The sequence below is a fragment of the Dromaius novaehollandiae genome, chromosome 17, assembly GCF_036370855.1.
Source record: "Dromaius novaehollandiae isolate bDroNov1 chromosome 17, bDroNov1.hap1, whole genome shotgun sequence".
NCBI classification, from domain to species: Eukaryota; Metazoa; Chordata; class Aves; order Casuariiformes; family Dromaiidae; genus Dromaius; species Dromaius novaehollandiae.
Window position 1 is genome coordinate 9,116,543 of NC_088114.1, and position 18,303 is coordinate 9,134,845.

Below are 18,303 nucleotides of genomic sequence, written 5' to 3' on the forward strand. Positions count from 1 at the left end.
TTCCTTTTCTTTTTTCCTAGAAGAAGCGACGTTCTGCGGTTTTGCGGTTGACATTTGCCTTTTCCCTAGAGCCCCTGGCGCTGGCGAGAGGCAGATTTCCCCCTGGCGCAGAGGCTCTCTCCACCTTTGCCCTTGGCGGGGCATGCAGAAGGAGATCCACGTTGTAGTGTCCAAAGAGGACCCCAAGACGAAATTCCAGATGCAGACCTCCTGGATGGGAGGAAATTAAGATCTAGATCCCCCCGTTTCATTTCAGGTCCCGAATCTGAACTAGGGCAAGCCCAAACCATCAGAGCTGAGAGTTTTGCCTCTCAGATGAGGAGGAAGTTCCAGGTCGGAAGCAGAGTTCACAGTTCAGACCCAGTTCTGATGACAAAACGGTGCCCTGCGGCATCGAACCACGGCACAGAAGGGTGCATAGCTCTGTGCTTAGGGGACGTTTTAGGTGAAGTGGTAATGAGTGGAGGATCAATAGCGTGTGCGTGCATGCGTGCTAAAATAAAAACATGCCTGTACTCATAGTTGTATTTGCTGTATTCCACACGAAAGTAGGGGGTTTTTTTATTGGGAAAATTGTTAGATTTGATGGCGGTATGTAATTAGTAGTTTGCCAGCAATAATTACAGGGCTGTGCTCCAGAATAAATGATGTAGCATTCCTGTGCATATAATATGGTGTACCACAAAATAGGAGTTGGAAAATTGCAACATTGCTGGATCATCATATATCTGACATGTTGAAGGGTTTTTTTGCTCTGATAGTTTATGAAAAATAGTAAGTATGGGGCACTGTGAACCAAAAGGCTTTCTTTGTTAAATTAACCACAATTGCAACCACAAATTATGGCTTCACAAACTATAGATTTAAGACTGACTTTTCATAAATAGAGTTTCTTTGTGTTTTAACAAAACATACATGAAAGAATGTAGCTGTACAATGATGCCAAAGTAGCACTTTCAAAATCATCAGCCCATTCAAACCTTCTGAATACAATCATAATATTTGTTTAAAGTTTAATATCCAGGAAGAGAATTCATAGAAATCCCATAAGCTGAACACAGTCCTGATACAATTTTTGTGGGCCTTAGTAAAATAATGCCGAGGTAGCTACTTATAAAGATAGATTTGTATACACTTGAAATATTTTTTTAATATATTAGTCACCACGTGACCAATATTGAAGGTTCTGCAAAATGAAACGTGACAGAAAACCTCTTTTACAGATTTTTTTATGCATAATATGTCCATATATGTGAAAGACCAAAGTCTTTCAAAGTAGAAGGAGTTACACTGGTTTCCACCAAAGGTAAATTTGCCCCAGAAGAGTTTTCTCCCATACTGGAAGATTGCCATAGATCTCTCTCAGTTTTAAAATATCCTACAGATTATTGGCATGCTCGTTCTGATTTTGAAAGGCATACTTTTGGCAGCGGTAGAGTGAGGAGGGCCATGTGTTAACATCTCCGTTTAGCAATATGTATTCCCACATGCTAAGCTCTCATACAAATGCAGTTTTTATTGCTGTTGACTTCAAACAAAGATGCTTTGACATCTAAAGTTGTGTATGTTACAGATGCAATGCCTAACCATGCTCATGCTGTATATTTTAGGACAAGCTGGCTGCGGTCCCAATTATACAATCAAGTATAAACACTCAGAGGATACAGAGCCCCATACGGAGAGTCACTTATCTCTGTTGTGCCGTGTAGTGCGGCACCGTAACATCTTGCCATGTCTGATATTTTCTACTCCAGCTCATTTGCACGTTGTTGCTTAACATCATATATAAATAACATATAGGAGCAGGCAACAGTGCTCGTCTTCTGACTTGGCACGTGGCACGAGTGCCGCGAGCGGGTTGCTCCCTCGCTCGCAGCTCCCCCGCCGGGCGCTGCAGTTTGGCTGCCCGTCGCTCTCCCGCTCCGTGTTTGCTCATCCCTGCACTAACAGTGGGAAGGAGGGGAATCACCCAGTTAGGGGCATTTCTAAGAAAAAGTGTACTTCTCGTCCAAAAACTTTGGTGCCAAGTAGAGAAACTGCAGCTTAGGTCTTGACATCTTGAAATAATGGGTGGTACTTGTCTGTTCGGCTTTGTAGCAATAGGTTGCTTTTCTGGGAAAAATCCTTAGAAAGCTCAGAAAACCATTCTTCTGCTTCCACCATCATCCTCAGAGGGAAGCCAGAGTTCCAGTTTACTTCTGCATCTGTCTTTCCTTGAAGAACGAGGCCGTGAGGGCAAGCTGGGGCTCTTCTCTTCTGCCTTTTAAGAGCTTTGGGTTTTGTGCTGGCTGCTGTAAGAACTACTGGGTGGGGGGAAATTGGGCACCCGCTTTCCCTCGGCTTCAGCCGCTGCCTGTTACAGTTTTCCCCTCAGTATAAAACCAAAAACAGACTAATGGACCCACTGCTCCTTCCATCGGCGTCGCAGAGGGAGCCGAGCGGGCAGTTCTGGTGCGTGGAAACGACGGGCTTGTGGCCCAGCTGCGCCCCTTTGGGTCCCCCTTGGAGGGTGCTCGCGGCACCCCGGGGCGAGATGGGGCTGCTTGCCCCACGCGGCGGGACCTCAACCAGGTGAGCAACCACGGCGTCTCCTCCTGCCCCCGGGATTTGAAGGTAACTGGCTCTAGGATTAAGGTTTTCGCTCTGGTAGCTGGCACTGTGTACCCAAGTTCTCGTAATAATAATTAGCTGTAAATGTTTTGCATCTAATTCTGAAGGGTTCCTTGAAAGGAGCGTTTCTCCGTATCATTTGAGATCGTTTCTTCTAGTCGCATACACATTCAGGAGTGAAGTGCCACAACAACGAGGATGTTTAGAGAATCACAAAGGTATCTGTTCTCATCCTGGCTGGTTTATAGTAGCAAAAATTGCAAGTGGAAAGGCTAAGAAAATGTATGCTAAAAACAAATGTGTAATTGTTTTGTTGAGAGTTAGAGTCAACAGTGTTTATTCATGAGGCTTCACTGCCCCAGGCGAGAGCAATCAGACTGGAGGTACCACCTCCTGCATCCTTGTTCTCCTTAATTGGAGCCATAGCCTGGGATGCCCCCGGGCGAAGGGCCGTCTCTAACTGTATTCTGCTCGGTTTATGAATGTTTGAAAGTGCAAAGGGAAAAAACATTCTTTTGTTTAGACAGTTTCAGGCTTTCTCTCCCTTTTCTGTTTAGCAAGTGAAAATTATATGTCAAAGTTAAGCTCTTGAGCTGCTATAGGTTTTGCACGTAACGCGATACGCCGGTGGCTAAATAGTTTTGCAGCGGGGGTGTTTCGAGGCCGGGGAGAGGAAGGGCACACCACCAGAAGGCTCGGGGCCAGCGGGCTGTCGCCGAGCCGGGGAGCAGCCGGCCCCGCCGCGTTCGCAGGCGACAGTGCAGCAGCGTTGGGCGCGGGTGCAGCCCACCGCACCGCCCCCCTCTCCCAGGGCGCTCCTTCTTTCAAAGCAAATCGGAGCATATTTTAACGGTTTCGCTGCAAATCCCTGTGTCGCTTGATTTCTATTTTTAGGCCCTGCTGAGGGTACCTAGCGCAGTTACCAGCCTAGAGACAGATTCAATAAAAGATTCAATGAAGCTGCTCTCCGGCTGCCTCCCTGCAGAAGCCCAGGTGGGGCCGCGGTGCAGGAGGCGGGTGGAGGCTCTTATTGAATCTCGCCCGGAGTTTATCCAAGCTCTTCCTGAGTGTTTTTCTACTCTCTCTGCTGTAAAATCCTGATTTCCTCCTGACATCTTTATGCAACGCTCTGGTTAAGTGCTCTCCCCTCCTATCGGCAGCGCTGCTAGTCCCAGGCTGCTTGGAGGTCTCCAGCTCCCCAGGAAGAAGTGCGGTGTGGCTTTGGGCTGGGAGAGCCCCCGCGCTATCGTTAAGGACTGTTTCAGTCTAACAGGTTCCCATCTCGGGGGACGGCTTTCTGCTTGGGACCAGCATCATTTGGGCAGCGGATGGCTCCGGTCCTGCCGCCTCGATGCAATTGCAAACTCAGGCGTGGTCGGGGTGGATGTGAGTAGAGTCGATAGGCGCAGCAGGGCATCTCCGCCAGGCAGCACCTCTGAAAGAAAAGAGAACCAGAAAAAGCTCCATCGAAGCTCTGTTTTCCCATTGGCCACCCTGCTCTGTGAGGAGAGCTTAAACAAAAAACACACAGTTTTGTAATCTTGGTTTGGACTTTCGGGCACTGAACTGGGAAGGCGAAACAAATGTCTGAGGCTGCAGCCCGTGCGCGCCGTTTGCCCATCCATCTTCTGCCCATCCATCCTTCCCGCACAAGTCTTAGGTGGCTTCTGCTGTCTTTGGTACGACTTCAGCTTTGCCCAGTCCCAGCGCCCTGCCCCGTGCGCCTGACTGCCGTCCCAGGCGGAGGTGCAGGTGGGGAGGTACGGCGGCGAGGGGACAGCCGGATGGACAGACAGACGGACAGACAGGTCGGTCCCCCGGCATGGGGAAAGCTTGCCGTGTGCTTGTGGTGGCTTGTTGCCAGTTCGTCCTCCTCTGCAGAGCCATGTGTGCAGACGTCAAGCTCCGCAGAGCTGTCCTGGGCAACGGCCTTCAATCTGCCGCGTTTCCGTAAAGTGAAGTTGCCATGTGGTTTCCCAGGGTCCCTCTTCTCAGATTTCACTCTGGTCGTAGCTTTGCTGCAGCAAATACCAAAGCTGTGAAATGCGTCTCTCTATTTACTTGTGTGATGAGACTGGCGAGGTTTAAGAGCCATCCCCGAATGATATTGATTCTACCGAGAAGCATCTCGTGTTTCTGGAGGCTCGATCTAAATACTCACATGCTTATACGCATGCGTTTCTGTAGTGGTGTTTTCAGATTTATTAGAATTAAACTTCTGGTCTTTGGAAGACATCTCCCATTCGGGTGCGCTGGCCCTTATCCAGGGCTGGACCTTCTCGATGGTGGCAGAGCGTTTGCTGAGCGTTTGCCTTTACGAAGGGATCGTCGCCGTCGCGGTCGGGAGGAGTCTGCTGTGCGCCAGGGCCGGCAGGTCCCCGGCTTTCTGGCCACGGGCATTTGTGTGATGCAGAAGGTCCTTTCCCCGGTGCTGCCTTTGTGGCCGCAGAGGGCCGAGAGCCTTTCGATGTTTGTATTTACAGCGTTTCCACATCTGGATGTCATCTGCGCTACAGGCTCTCCTCCTCTCCATCCCCGGGTCTTCCCGTGAAGTCCAGTTTGGACGGGGGAGCTCGCGTGGCTTTAACGCGCCATGGTGGGCCGAGCTGCTGGGCAGGCCTGCAGCAGGGCAGGAAAGCGGTACCGCGGGTCACGCCGCGCGCGCTTGTGAATTTATCCCGAATTAACCCCGATTGGCATCTGTCCCCCCACCGCGACGGCGCAGCTGTGCACTCGCGCCAACATCTGCTCCTTCGGGAGGGCCGTGCCGTAAACCCGGGACCCCGGCGCCGCGCAGGCACAGCAGCGGGACGTGGGAGGAGGAACGAACCCGTCCGTTTCCCAGTGCCGGCAGAGACCCCTCGGAAATTATTTATTGCATCTGCCGTCATATTTAGTGATTTAACAATATACTAATAATCATAATATATTAACTTTGTGTAGTGATATACCGATCAATATAAAATCCTGAGCACATCTAATGGATTTCATAGTATACAGATGTTTACTGCCTTTCTCCCCAAAGATTTTCAGATAATTTCTCAAGGCCAGATGAAAGTTGCACTCAGGCAACTCCTTTCCCTGCCCGCGGGACTGGTCCCGGGCTGGGGCCGTCGCAGATACCCCAAAACGCGCCAAAGTGAGAGTTTCCGGGCACGAGGGGCGGGACGCGTCGTCTCCGGAGCATCGCGGGGTCAGAGCCGCGGGCGGCCGCATGGGCCGCAACTCGCTGCTCCCCACGCGCGGCGGGCCGGGGCTGTCGCCCCTGCGGCCATCGATGAACCGTTTGTTAAAGCAGCGACGCATCACTGCAACCGTAACTATGTTTTAAATGTTCCTACGAGCAACGGCGTTGCAGCGGGAAGGTGAAGCACGATTGAACATTTCCTCTGCTTTTCCCCTCTGCCTCGACGCAACCCCTGGGGCCCGAACGCACCTCGGGGACGCGGAAAGTCGCAGACTCGCACTAGAAATAGCCAGAAATCAGAGCTCCGCTGTCAGCGGCGGGGGCGGGGAGGCAGCGTGCACGGGCACACGCGGGCACACGGGCACACGCACCCCCCCATGCCCGCAGACGTCGCTGGCAGCCGCACACAGGGCACGTGTGCACACACAGACCGTGCACGCACACACACTCACACACACACACACACACACACCATGTGCACAGGCACAGACCATGCACACACACACACACACACACACTGTGCACACCCAGACACCGACGGTGTGCGTGCAGGCACACAGACCATGCACACACTGACCATGCACCCCGGTACAGGCTGTTCACACGCACGCTGTGCACGTCCACGGAGCACGCACACACACATGTGCACACAGATACGGACCATACACACTGTGCACACACGTGTGCACACGGAGGAAGGCCATGCACACACTGAGCTCACATACACACACAGACCGTGCGCAGGGATGCAGAGCCTGCACACGGATACGACCGCGCACACGCACCCCACGCACACGGAGACAGACCGCGCACGCACAGACTGCGCACACGGATACAGGCGGTGCACGCACAGGTCATGCACACGTGCACCCGGTGCACACCAACATGTGCACACTGTGTGTACACACACACACACACACACACACACACACACTCTGCATACACACTTTGCGCGTGCACACACACACACACACACACACACACACACACACTCCGTGCACCCCCAGCCCGCGCGCGCGCCCCTCCCCCGCCCCGGGCGCGCCACCGGCCGCGCGCACAGGCGGGGCGGGCGCGCGCACAGCGCTGCCCGGGCGGCGGGTCCCGGCGCTGCCCCGCGGCGGGGCGGGGCGGGGCCGGGCGGGGCGGGCGCGCGCGGGGAGCGCGGGAGCGCGCGGCGCGGCGCGGCGCGGCGATCGGCGCCTCGCGGCTGGATTGGTCTGGCCTGGCGGCGGGCGCGCGCGCGGGCGCCGCGCGGGGCTGTAGGCGCTCGGCGCGGCGGCGCGGAGCAGTCGCGCCGCGGAGCGCCCGGAGCCGCCAGCGGAGCAGAGCGGCGCGGAGCTGGAGCGGGAGCGGGAGCGGGAGCTGGAGCGGACGGCGCCCTCTCCCCCGCGCCTGGGAATACTAATGGCCACCGCGACGTGAATGCGGCGCGGCGAGCGCGCAGTCCGCCGCCGCGGGAGCTCGGTGCGCGGCGCTGCCCGGGCGGGTCTCGCCGGCGGGGCTCCTCCGGCCAGGCGGCCTGACCCGTCCCCGCGCGGCGGCCCGCGGCGATGCCCGCGCGGCGGCTCCGCGGCTGAGCTGGCGGCGGCGCGGCGCAAACTTTGAGCGGCGGCAGCGGCGCGGCGCGGCGCGCGGAGCCGGCGCGGAAGAAAGGGAAGGCGGCGGCGCCCCGAGGCGGCGGCCCCCGGCGGGCGAGGGAGACCCCGGCGCTGCGGCGGGGCTGCGGGAGCCGCGGCGCCGGGCTGCGCGGCGCGACATGCTCCGCGCTCCGCCCGCCGCCCGGTAAGTGCCGCGCGTCCGCGCCGGGCCCGCGGGGCTGGGGGGGCGGCCGGGCCGGGCCGGGCCGGGCCGCGGCGCTTCCCTGCCCGCTGCGCTGCCCTCGGCGGGGCCGTCTGGTTTCCCGGCCGCGCCGTCTTCTCCCGCCCCCCCCCCCCGCCCCGCGGAGCCGGGCGCGCCGGGGCGCGGAGACGGAGCAGCGGGCCGGGGTGCGGCGGGCGCCCGCTGCTGCTGCTGCTTTCCTCCCCGTTTCCCCCCGTTTCCCCCTCTCCCCGAGGCAGGCAGTTCTCACCCGCTTTCGCACATTCCTCCAGTGCCGCCGCCTCCCGCCCCCGGCTCGCGGAGAAGGAAGGGTAAATAACCAGTAGCGGCTGCTGGGCAGCGCGGGGCATAGGTGCGTGTCGGCCCCGCGGCGTTTCCCCGGCATCGGGCGGCCGAGCCGGCGGGAGGAGGAGGGTGGTGCCGGTCCCCGCCGGCCGGCGTTGGAAACGCCAGCAAAGTTGGAAAGCCGCAGCGGGTGGGTCACCCCTCCGGCGCGGAGAAGAGCAAGTTCTAATTTTTTTTATTTTTCCCCCCCCGGATCTCGGCGTTTTCGCGCAGCGCCGCGGATCCGCCGCGTGTGGCCGAGCCCGGTGGGTCGCGCGGACCCGGGCTGCCGCCGCCGGCTGGGGGAAATACCTAATGCAGTGAAGAAATGAAACCTTGTGTGTTTGCAAGTGACAAATTTGGAAGCGGGGGGCAGAAGGAAGGTTTCCAGGTCGCTGGTTAACGAAAGGTGATTTGGAGGAAGGAGCTGGGGAAGGCGAGGGGAGGGCGGCGAGACCGCTGCACGGCGAACGCGCCTCTCTCCGCGCTCGGAGCCGCTTTTGGGGCTCGTAAAATCTTCCCCGAGTTGCGCAGTATCTCACGAGGCTGCTCGCTAGCTGGTCTCTCCTGTGCCTGCCCTGATTTTTTCGTTGCGTTACAGTATCTAAGGTCCTTTTAACCTAATTTCGTAGCCGGGATAATTTCTCGTTACGTAAGTTACCGTTGTGAATGATCGCTCGGGGTCTCGGGTCGTCCTCAGCCGGGCTGCTGGGCTCGGCGCAGACGGGGGTTATTTGCCTCCATTACCAGTCCTTGGAGGGAAGCCTGGCTCGGCTGGAAACGGCTGCGAAGGTATTACGAGAAAACCGAGTCTTCCCATTCTCGTTTCCAGAGAGTAAAATCTCTGGTCATCCCCGATTCGGAGGTTTACATTTGGGTACAAATCCGACTTTCCCCGCGCGCGGACTTGCAGCGGCGAGCGGCTTGGTTGCGGCCCGCAGCGTGAACTTCCCGCGAGCGGTGGGCTTGCGCTGCGCTGCTGGAGCGTTTGTTTCCTCTAGCGACAGCGTTTTTCTAAAAATGCCCTAAGTGGAAGCAGGAGGATAGTAGCGTGTGCCGTCTGGCTTTCTTTTCCAGGGGAGAATAGTGTTACAAAACAAAGAAGGCAATATTTCATTTGGTCGGATTTGCTTTTTTTTACGAGTATGGGGTGATTTTTCATTGTATGCGGAGGTGGGTTATTCTGAGTGAAACCCGAAGCCTTGTTTATCGCAGAGGGTCAGTCTGTTCTCATAAACAAACAGTAGGATAGAGTAACAGCGAGATATATTTTGCTCGTTTGCTATCGGGACGCAGTCGTATGTTGGAGCTTGTGGCCTGTTCTAGGTAAATACAGCAGCAGTCTCAGAAGCAGCTCTGGTATTTTCAAGTTAAAAAAGGGACTGGAGTATGCTTTGAATTCCACTGCCAGACCGTAGATATCTGGTAGTACTTGGTATTTATTTTGCCCTGATTTTGCAGGAAAATTGAGGTTTGAAGTGTTAAGTTCTGGTAAAGGGTGCTTGTTCTGTTTTTTTTAACTAAGAGCTACAGGACGTTTAATGGTGTATGTGTTGACAAAAGTGGCCCTGAAAGGGCTGCGCTCTTCAGTGAGCTCATCTGTGCTGTGCCGCGCGTTTGGAAAGCACAGGTGTGTACGTCATTTCATGCCTTAAATCTTTTTTTTTTTTTTTGACTCCTCGTGTCCTTGTGTTGAGTGATTCATAATAACCAAGGATTATGATGTCTAGGTATATGCGAATATGAAGCAGACTTTTAACAACAGTTGCAGGAGATTCAGTCAAGTAAAATTATTTGTATGGTCAGAATAGGAAATGCAGGCTGGTTAATTTTGGTGACTGCATGAATTTCCATGATCTGAAGTCAGACAGGTACAAGAATGCACTGCTCCTCACTGAATAGCGTGTTTGAGCCAAGATTGGTGTCATGCATCAGAAATGGAAATTTTAGGGTTTCTAGCGGCCTCCTATCCTTCTGAATAAAGATGGAAATCGTGAACCAGGTTGGAAGAAAAAAATATATATATGGTTTTACCAGAAATGATTTCCTAGACTGATCAATTACTAAGAGATGTAATGAGAAATATACTCCTTAGGGAGAGGAAGGAGGAATTTCCATTACATAATATCCCTTGGGAGAAATTCTGTATTGCATAATGAGGTTGGTGATGGAGCATTTTTGGGAAATGCCTATGGATAAGAATATGCACTTCAGATTTCCATAAACAAAATATCTTAACTGAAAAACAGGCTTCTTAAAAGTGGTACTGGTATGTTAGTACGTGGGTGCTTTGCATGTGTATACATTTCTTTTGTTCTGATAATTACGGTGTGAGAAATCAGGTAACTGTGAGATTAAAACTTTCACAAAATACGAGATAGTCATTAATTTCCTTACATATTTAATGTCAAAGATAAAACGTTGAAGGCTTAAGCTCCTGTTCTTTGTCTCGTTAAATTCTGTTTTTCTGTTCAGTCAGATCCATCTTTCGATAGATAATCTCTAGCCTTAGTGGTGTAAACACAGATGATCTTACCCTCATGCCGGTGAATGTGAAATATATAAAAATATGTATATATGATCTTGGGGGTTTAATAAGCCTAGGTAGCTGGATATGTTTTTTTGGAGTCCTCATAATCTCCTAAGGGTCGCTGCTTTCCAGCCGCAGAAGAGAGCACTTGCAAAAATTCGCTTCGATATATCCTTACAGTTTCAGTAGCAGTTGCTTTCAACAGGAAAATAATTCATTTCCACCCACCTGCCCTCCCAGCTTCAGCGTTTTTCCTGCTGAGCCTCTGAAGAGAGCTTTTAACCTTCAGGAGCTGAAAAGCGAGCTACCTGGCAAAGCCGCTGTCAGATATGGGCTTAAAGGTGTTAAAACCAACAGAGGAAAAGGATGAAAAATCTTAACACCTCTGTCACTGATGGGGAATTTGTTTAGTTTGAGCTGCTCGTTTAAAACCTGCGTGCTAGTGATTCTAGCAATTTTTCGAGTGGTTTGTCCAGCTTTCCTTCCCACCCCCCGAGTTACAAATGTCTTTCAGCTTTGCCTGTTTTGCCCAAAATTACGGTTGCTGTTAGGCTAATTCTGGCAGCGGAGGTAGTGCAGTGACCCCCAATGGTGGCTTTGGTAATTGAGGCAGATTTGTACAATTACGACTATTTTTAGTACATTAAAGGTGCAATGGCTGTTTTGAAGTCCAGGCTCCTATTAGAGCATTTCATTGATAATATTTTGTAGTATTTTGCGTGCCACCTCGTGGCTGCTCAGGCACTCTGCAGCCCTTGAGGCATGGCCAGATTTCTTAGGGCGCTCGCGATTTTACCGTCTTCCCGACTGTTTTGTTTTGTGGCCCGGTTTCGTGGCAGTTACCTGTTTGGATCCACCGCACGTTTGCCGAGGTGGGGGGTTCTTCGAGCTTGCAGCGCGGGTCAGGGTGGCGGATGCTCACCGATACCCGTGTGGTGTCTGCAAAGTTTGTGGCAGGACTTGGCTTCCCTAAAAGATGGAAACTGGTGCTGGATTTAGGCATTAAGAGTTTGCACAAAGGAATTAGTGAAGTTTCCGTACCCTGTAGAAAGGGCCACCATCAAAGGAGCTGAGAGTGCGTGGGACTGGTGGCGGTGGAAGTGTCGGTTGTAGATGGTGATGGTGAGGTGGTGGCCTTCATCGCTGCCCTGTGTCATCACCCTGCTGGAGGGTTTTTTGCACGTAGAGATCTGTGCATTAACCGTCTCGCACTCGCGGTTACGACACGGGAGCATCTCTCGAGGTAGCGAACACAATTTTACGTGGCAAAAGTGCGACCCCGTGGTTGTCAGTTCTTGTAAATCTAAACCAGGATCATGGTATTGGCGCAAAATAGAAAGCCAGATTCCCGAGAGCGTCCGTTTTACTTATGCAGTTGCACTGAAAAGGCTAAGATAAATAAAAGGTGTCATCTTTAATACCGTAAAGATAAACCCTGCTTTCTGGTGGGTGGTGAGGTAAGTGAAGAGTTAGAGTTCACATAAAGGCAGCATTGCAAGGCTGCGGTTCATGCTGTTCCCAAAGATAGAAATATCTTGTTTGTAAAATGAGATTTTTTTTGTAAATTACTTTTAGTTTTAGAAGTGTGCAACCTAGTTTATATTCTTATGGAACAAATGTTACAGTTAAATTGCCCTGGAAGGTAGCTGCATGACACTTAATCTTGAATAAAGCAAGCTGGGTAGTTGTTTACCAGAGTGTGTTTGGGGGGGGGAGGAAGAAAACCTGTGCGTGGATGCTGTTTCTGCAGTGACTGGGTTTACCAGAAGAAAACATGATAGGTTCAAATCATTTTTTTTCCCCCTAAATAATCAATGGTAAAAAATGTTCAGGCTGCTGAGATGCCTGCAGGTAGGTCCTCACTCCCGAGCTGGAGGCTGTGCAGTTACAGCGTAGCCTGCCTCCAAAATGGTTGGAAATCCTGCATAAACGTGTGCGGAGCGCACACCTCCTCTCCCAGCGGATGATCGGCTCGCCAGCAAAGCCTCCGCGCAGGGCGTACCCTAATCCTTCTGTGTCACTTCTTCAGTGCAGATTACGCAGCAAGAAATAATTAGGAGATTAATTTTCACCTGTCACTGCCAATAATAGATAACCTTGGTACAGCGACGGGGCCAGGAATTTGGGGAGCGGAAAAGCGTCTAAGCCCGTGGCGATGGCTGCGGGGACCGGGCGGAAGATGGTGGCCAGGAGGTGACCGCCTTGCCGTGCCGCCCGCGCCGCGTGCTCGCCAGCCAGGAGCAGGCCTCCGAGACCTTTGTAGCCTCGGCTTTTAATTCAGATGCAGCTCGGTTGCTTTTCGTGGTTTCAATTCCCAATCCGACTCGTATTCCTAGCCTGCGAGGGAAGGGAACAAACTAATGAAGACGGCTTCATTAGGCAGAGTGCAATTTAGCCCTTGCCTCTTTCCAACAAATGCAGCTGAAAAAACATCCCAGAAGTAACTGTGCTTTTGGCCTTCAGAGAAAGCAGAACCGAGGTGTTTCTGCTCCCTTTCAAAATAAATTACCAGCTCGCATCAGGTGCGCTTAAAAATGTAGCCTATGCTCTAAGGCAGTGAAGGTAAATGAAAAGGAAAAAAAGAGCCACCCTTCCCCCTCCTCTTCTCTTTTATTTTTTTCTTTTGTGCTGAAGTTTAAATCTACAATCTGTTGAAAATGTAATGGGAAACCAGCCTACAGAAAATGCCATTATTCATATCATCCTGAGCTCATTTATTTTATCTGCAATAGTAATGATAAGACAGGCTGCTTGGCAATGCTGATAAGCTGGGAAATATCTTAGAGCTATTTGTAAAAGTTAAAGCAGATCTTGGTACTGAGAGATAGGGAAACTGATGAGCCTTTGGGCAATCTGCAGAGCTGAAAGCTAATAAAGATTTTAATAGGAAGGCCTCATTAGGATTAGGGAAAAGATCTATTATCTGAGATTTACACAACACAAACGGTGGGGCAACTTTAATTTTTGCTTTTTTGCTCAAAAAATACTGTTGCTGAACGTGAAACCTCTTAAATCTGATCTGAATCTCTTCACATGTGCAAGGAGCCATCACCAGCTGCTGGTGAGGACAGCCTGTGCGGGAACGCGCTGGCCGCGCACGTGAGCAATGGCAGAAAGCCACCGCGTTCAGGGGCTGGCCGCTTCTTGTTGGCGCAGAAATAGGGTTGCTTTCAGGTACCTTTTCTGTTGTGGACAATACTCTAGGCTTTTGGCCCGGAAAGAGATCATCTCGTTGCCATTATGCTGATTCTCTTGATGACGAGACCAAAATTGTTCCTGGAATGGTTGACTTGTCTGCCCAGTTCAGCTTGATGGGGTGCAAACTCCGAGTCCTATAGTGGTGTCTGTTTTCATGGTTGTGATCACTTTTCAGAAAAAGCTATTTTAGTAGAAGTGCCATCTCCAGTGCACCTGTAGTTGGCATGGTGGGAGCACCATGTACCATGCCGTGGGTGATCTTACGGAGTAGGTCAGTAGTCCAGTTATCCAACAGAGCTGAGTTTAGCATCATCTGCAGCCTCATCACCGAGGCGGGGTTAGTGCACAAAACATTTGCTTTCTGAGGACCCCAGTGTGCGCAAGCACCTATCACGTATGGGTTCAGCTGTACTTTGCATGCTTAGCGCAGTATGTAAAGTGCATGTAAGCGTCTGAGAGTATTAGTTCATCCAGGCTTTGCAGATGTGTTTAATAACTTTTCCTTACGGACCGTCCAAACTTCTTTGTGGTTGAATGGGATTGTAAAGCAGTAGTAAAGCCATGCTGGAACATTCTTTGGTTTGCTTTGAGGTCCAAGCCATGTTGTAACCTGATTCTGCTAACCTAGAGTTTAAACCATTTTTGTACAAAGCCGATTAAACAGTTGAACCCCACTGCAGATGGAGGTTTTTGCTAGGAGAGATCCATGCTGGTTGTGAGAAGCACTTCTGTGACCGCAGCCGTGTTTACAGGCAGCCTGGTTACGCTGTCGTGGCTGGAGTTTGCCAGGTTTCTTCATTGGGTGGGACACACACTTACGCAAGTGTCTCAGCTTCTCTCCCACTTTCATGGACTAGCTCCTCTCCTGCTGCTGGATCAAATAACCTAGTGGTAACTACAGTGCAGTATTGCTTCCATGGAAGAATAATGTTTGGAAAGTATGTTCTTGTATTTTTAGTCATCTTTAATATGATGTAGCCACAGAAAGCCAAAGGGAGAGCGGCACCAAGAGCCGCAGAAGTCTATTTCAGGGCGTAGTTTGGGATGCATTGATCTAAACGCATCGTTTGATAGGACCTGCAGTGGACACTAATGATAGATTGTATTCCATCTCTCATTTGCTTGAGGAACTTGCTCAGAGCAGCTGCAGCTTTTAATCTCCTCCCCTGTGCCCTGGCCAGCACGTAGGCACATGGGCAGGCCTGGGAGGACAGCACCCTGCACCTACTGTTGAGGACAAAAACAAGCTTACCGCAGCGGGTTGGTGTCCATTTATTGCAGCTTGTCTGTAACAAGTCACAGCTTATGCCAGAAAACCAGCATGGCCTTCTAAAGAGCTAGAGCTATTTGCACGTAACATATTGCTCCAGCAAGGCTGCCATTTGAGAAGCTTCTGATATTTATGTTTGATATGAATGAAACTTTTTGTTTTGTCTGTAGACCTCAACGGAACTGGAGCTGACTCGTATCAGGAGTGCCTTGATAACAAGCAAGGTATGAGCTCAAGTCTCTCCAACATGGGCACTTGGGACTGATTTAGCTTGATTTCCTGCAGCTGAATTGGTTGCTGTCTGTCTCTCTCACTCCCTCTGTCTCTTTCTCTCTCTCTTTTTTTCTCCTTTTTTTTTTCTTTTACTGTCTCCAAGCCAATTCACTGTTAACAGCTCCACGTCAGCTAACCTGTTAGCTCAGGGTCTTGTTATACGCTTGTGATAAGGCTTCCAGCTTCTAGCACCCCAAATCCTCTTATTAAGGGAGGAAGTGGAAAGGTTCTGAAACAAAAGTAGCATGTGCATTCACTCGCAGTTTTTTTCTTCCTTGCAGTTTAATTGCACAGCTAAGCAGAAGAGTATTAAAGTAAGTGTGCAGGCTGCATTAATGGAAGGCACGTGCTAGGCTGGGTGCCTTAATGCCAGGCGTTCTGTGACGATTCGTACGGTGACATCCTGATTCAGGGTTGTCCAGCTGGCTCTTTTCCTGTGCGGAGTTGGTAAGAGGTGGATAAGTCCACTGTGACTTAACAGGGAGTAGTGGAGGAGGAATCTGTTGTCCTTTTACTTTAAACTTCAAAAGAAGAGTCATGCCAGTAGAAATTAAATTTTTAAAAGTATATCAGAAACAGGACCTAAAGCCTAGGGTATTGGTTCTGCATTTAGAAAAAGTGTTGCTGCATTATGGTCTCTTCAGATGTCAGCTCTGAGACCTTCACTCAGAAGAGCCACTCTGTGACCATAATCATATAGCGAGTGTTGAACCTTGTATTAATCAGGGAAAATAAGCACCCTTCAGTCCAGAATTTCATTCGTTATGAGCTGCAGCAAGGAGATGATTATCCCAACCTGGTTTTAGTCATCAGGAACAATGTCAGCTTTTCACCCTGCTGTTGATCCAGACCTATGATAATAACTAAAATATTTGCTGAAATTCTGTCTCTCCTTGCATAATTTTCAAAAGTACCAAGAAACACAAAAACCCTCCCAATTTTATCACTTTTGGGGGGTTTAATTTTCCAACAGTGTCTTCACTGTCAGTAACCATCAATGTTATATGTGCTTCAAATCAGGGCTGCAGTGAAGTGCGTTCCCCCTGCTGTTGTTGGTTTTGGGGTGGATTCTTTTTTGTTTGGGCAATTTATTTATTTATTTAACCATCAGTTGTCTCTCTGGTGATGTTTCATCTTTTTTCGCTGTTTTCTCTACTGATTGTGGTAAATACCTAATCATTGCTAAGCTTTCATTTCAGAAGTTACAGCTGGAAGACTAATATGGAAGAAATATAATCAATAATGGCTTCTTGATTAGATTAAGTTTAAAAGTCTTCCAGACCAATGTAATTCAGGATGTCCTTTGATAGATACTTTCTTCTATAGAATAATGCTTTATTCCAGTAACGTTTTTCCGGTTGGTAGTGGGGGGTTGTTATTGACATTGTGTAAAAAGTAACTGAATTGCACTTCAGAAAAAAAGAGTAGTATTCTCATTATTTTGGAAACCAGTTGCAGGCCCTTTGATGTGCCGGTTACCTTGGCTTATCTGACAAGTAGTATGAAACTGTATCATATCCATCACTGTATCCTAGGTTTTGTTGTTTTGTTTTGTTTTTTTGACATCACTGTTAACCAGTGAACAAGGTTATCATTATAAGTACTTTCATTCCAGTATGAATTGGATGTGCTTTGGGTAATTTATTGTGTCAGTGCTGTGTTATCTTATTTCAAGCAACAGAATTTGTAAGAGTGTAGAGGTTTTAAAGGTACAAGCATAAACAGTAACTTGCAGTCAGTCTCTTAACGTCCAGTGCACGTAACATGTTGTCAGCACGCAGTAGAGTTGAATCCACAATTTGCAACAATTTACAGAATATAAAATATATAGCTGACAATGGGCCCATAATTCTGGTTGCTTCCTGCTATACTGAAAACAAAACAATACCAATGGCTGAAAGTGGCAATGGCTTTTTAAAAGTGTTAAATCTTCAAGCCATGTGAAATGCAATTGCCATGGCTTCTTTTTACAACAGCATGCTTGTCTCCCAGAAATTATACTATAATGAGGTTTGGTTTATATATTTTAGCCCTTTCCTCATTAAAGTGCTATCTTTTGGAAGAAGCGCTTTGTGTCTTGAAATACTGCACGGTTAAAATGAAGGCAGGTTTATAAGGATTTAATGTACTCGGGAGCCAAGGTTTTGCAGCTTTATGGCAAAGATGTTTTAACAAAGGACTTTATAGTAAGGGTGTGCTGTATTTTAGTCAGGCGGTTGCTCAGGAGAAAATCTTCAGCATGAGCACGTCACAGGCAGCAAGACGAAATTCGGAGGGAAATAGACCTCTGAAATCCAGTTTTGGTCTTGGCTGATATTGAGTCTTAATTCTTAGCAGTTTCAAACCTTGAATTATTTTCCCTCTTGGCTCCAAAAAGATAAAGTGTTACATTATATAGTGTGACAACATGACCAGGGAATTTGGATTTCTCATTTTGGTGCTCCGAGGCGATGCTTTCCCTGGGGGGGGTCCACATCCCCGCAGCTGTACGGAGGAACGTGAGCATCTGTACGCAGGGGAGGAGGGTTGCCGGGACCTCCGCAGACGGGGGGGTCCGCACCTTCTCAGGACAAAACTTGCTTTTTCAGCCTTTCACCTCCGTTAGTTGGTGTTAAAAGCATGCCCTGAAAGCAAGACTTCCTGAGCATGCTGGAGGTTTGGAAGCGAAAAGGGCAGCAGTTAGATAGCAGTTAGCTGTCCTCCGTGACGGAAAACATGTCCTGCGTCCGCCTGTGTCACTGGGAAACGCTTGATATCCTGTGATTTCTTGATAAGCAGGGGTTTGTCGCAGAAACCAGGAGTAAGAGTACAACTGGCCACGTTTGTTTCTGGAGCTTCTCAATAGGAACTCGCCACTGTAAATAAAACAGTTCTGTTTAAAGGTTAGGCAGTGAAAAGCACTCAGCGAGGGCCGCGGTGGCAGCGAGCGGTGGCGGGAGACGTGAGCTCAAAGCCTTGAAGTAATGCGTGGTGAGACGGTCTTGCTCCGGTTATGGCAGGCAGCTGATTGGGATTATTTTGTAGCACCTTCTCTTACCATAGCAAATTGTGCATTACACTGCTTCGGAGGTCTTCCCTTCGTCCCCGTGCCCC

At 50.2% G+C, this 18,303-nt stretch overlaps 1 protein-coding gene across 23 annotated transcripts in view; it reads left to right on the forward strand.

Moving 5' to 3' along the window:
* Window positions 1-18,303, forward strand: part of FBRSL1 (fibrosin like 1) — a 553,713-nt gene that overhangs the window by 436,891 nt on the left and 98,519 nt on the right. For 18 of the 23 annotated variants that reach the window (XM_064522069.1, XM_064522089.1, XM_064522082.1 and 15 more), the window contains one exon: window positions 15,108-15,161. The exons of the other annotated variants lie outside the window; for them this stretch is intronic. In XM_064522069.1, coding sequence (XP_064378139.1) covers window positions 15,108-15,161 — 54 coding nt within the window. The remainder of the gene's footprint in view (window positions 1-15,107; window positions 15,162-18,303) is intronic. 23 annotated transcript variants of the gene reach the window in all.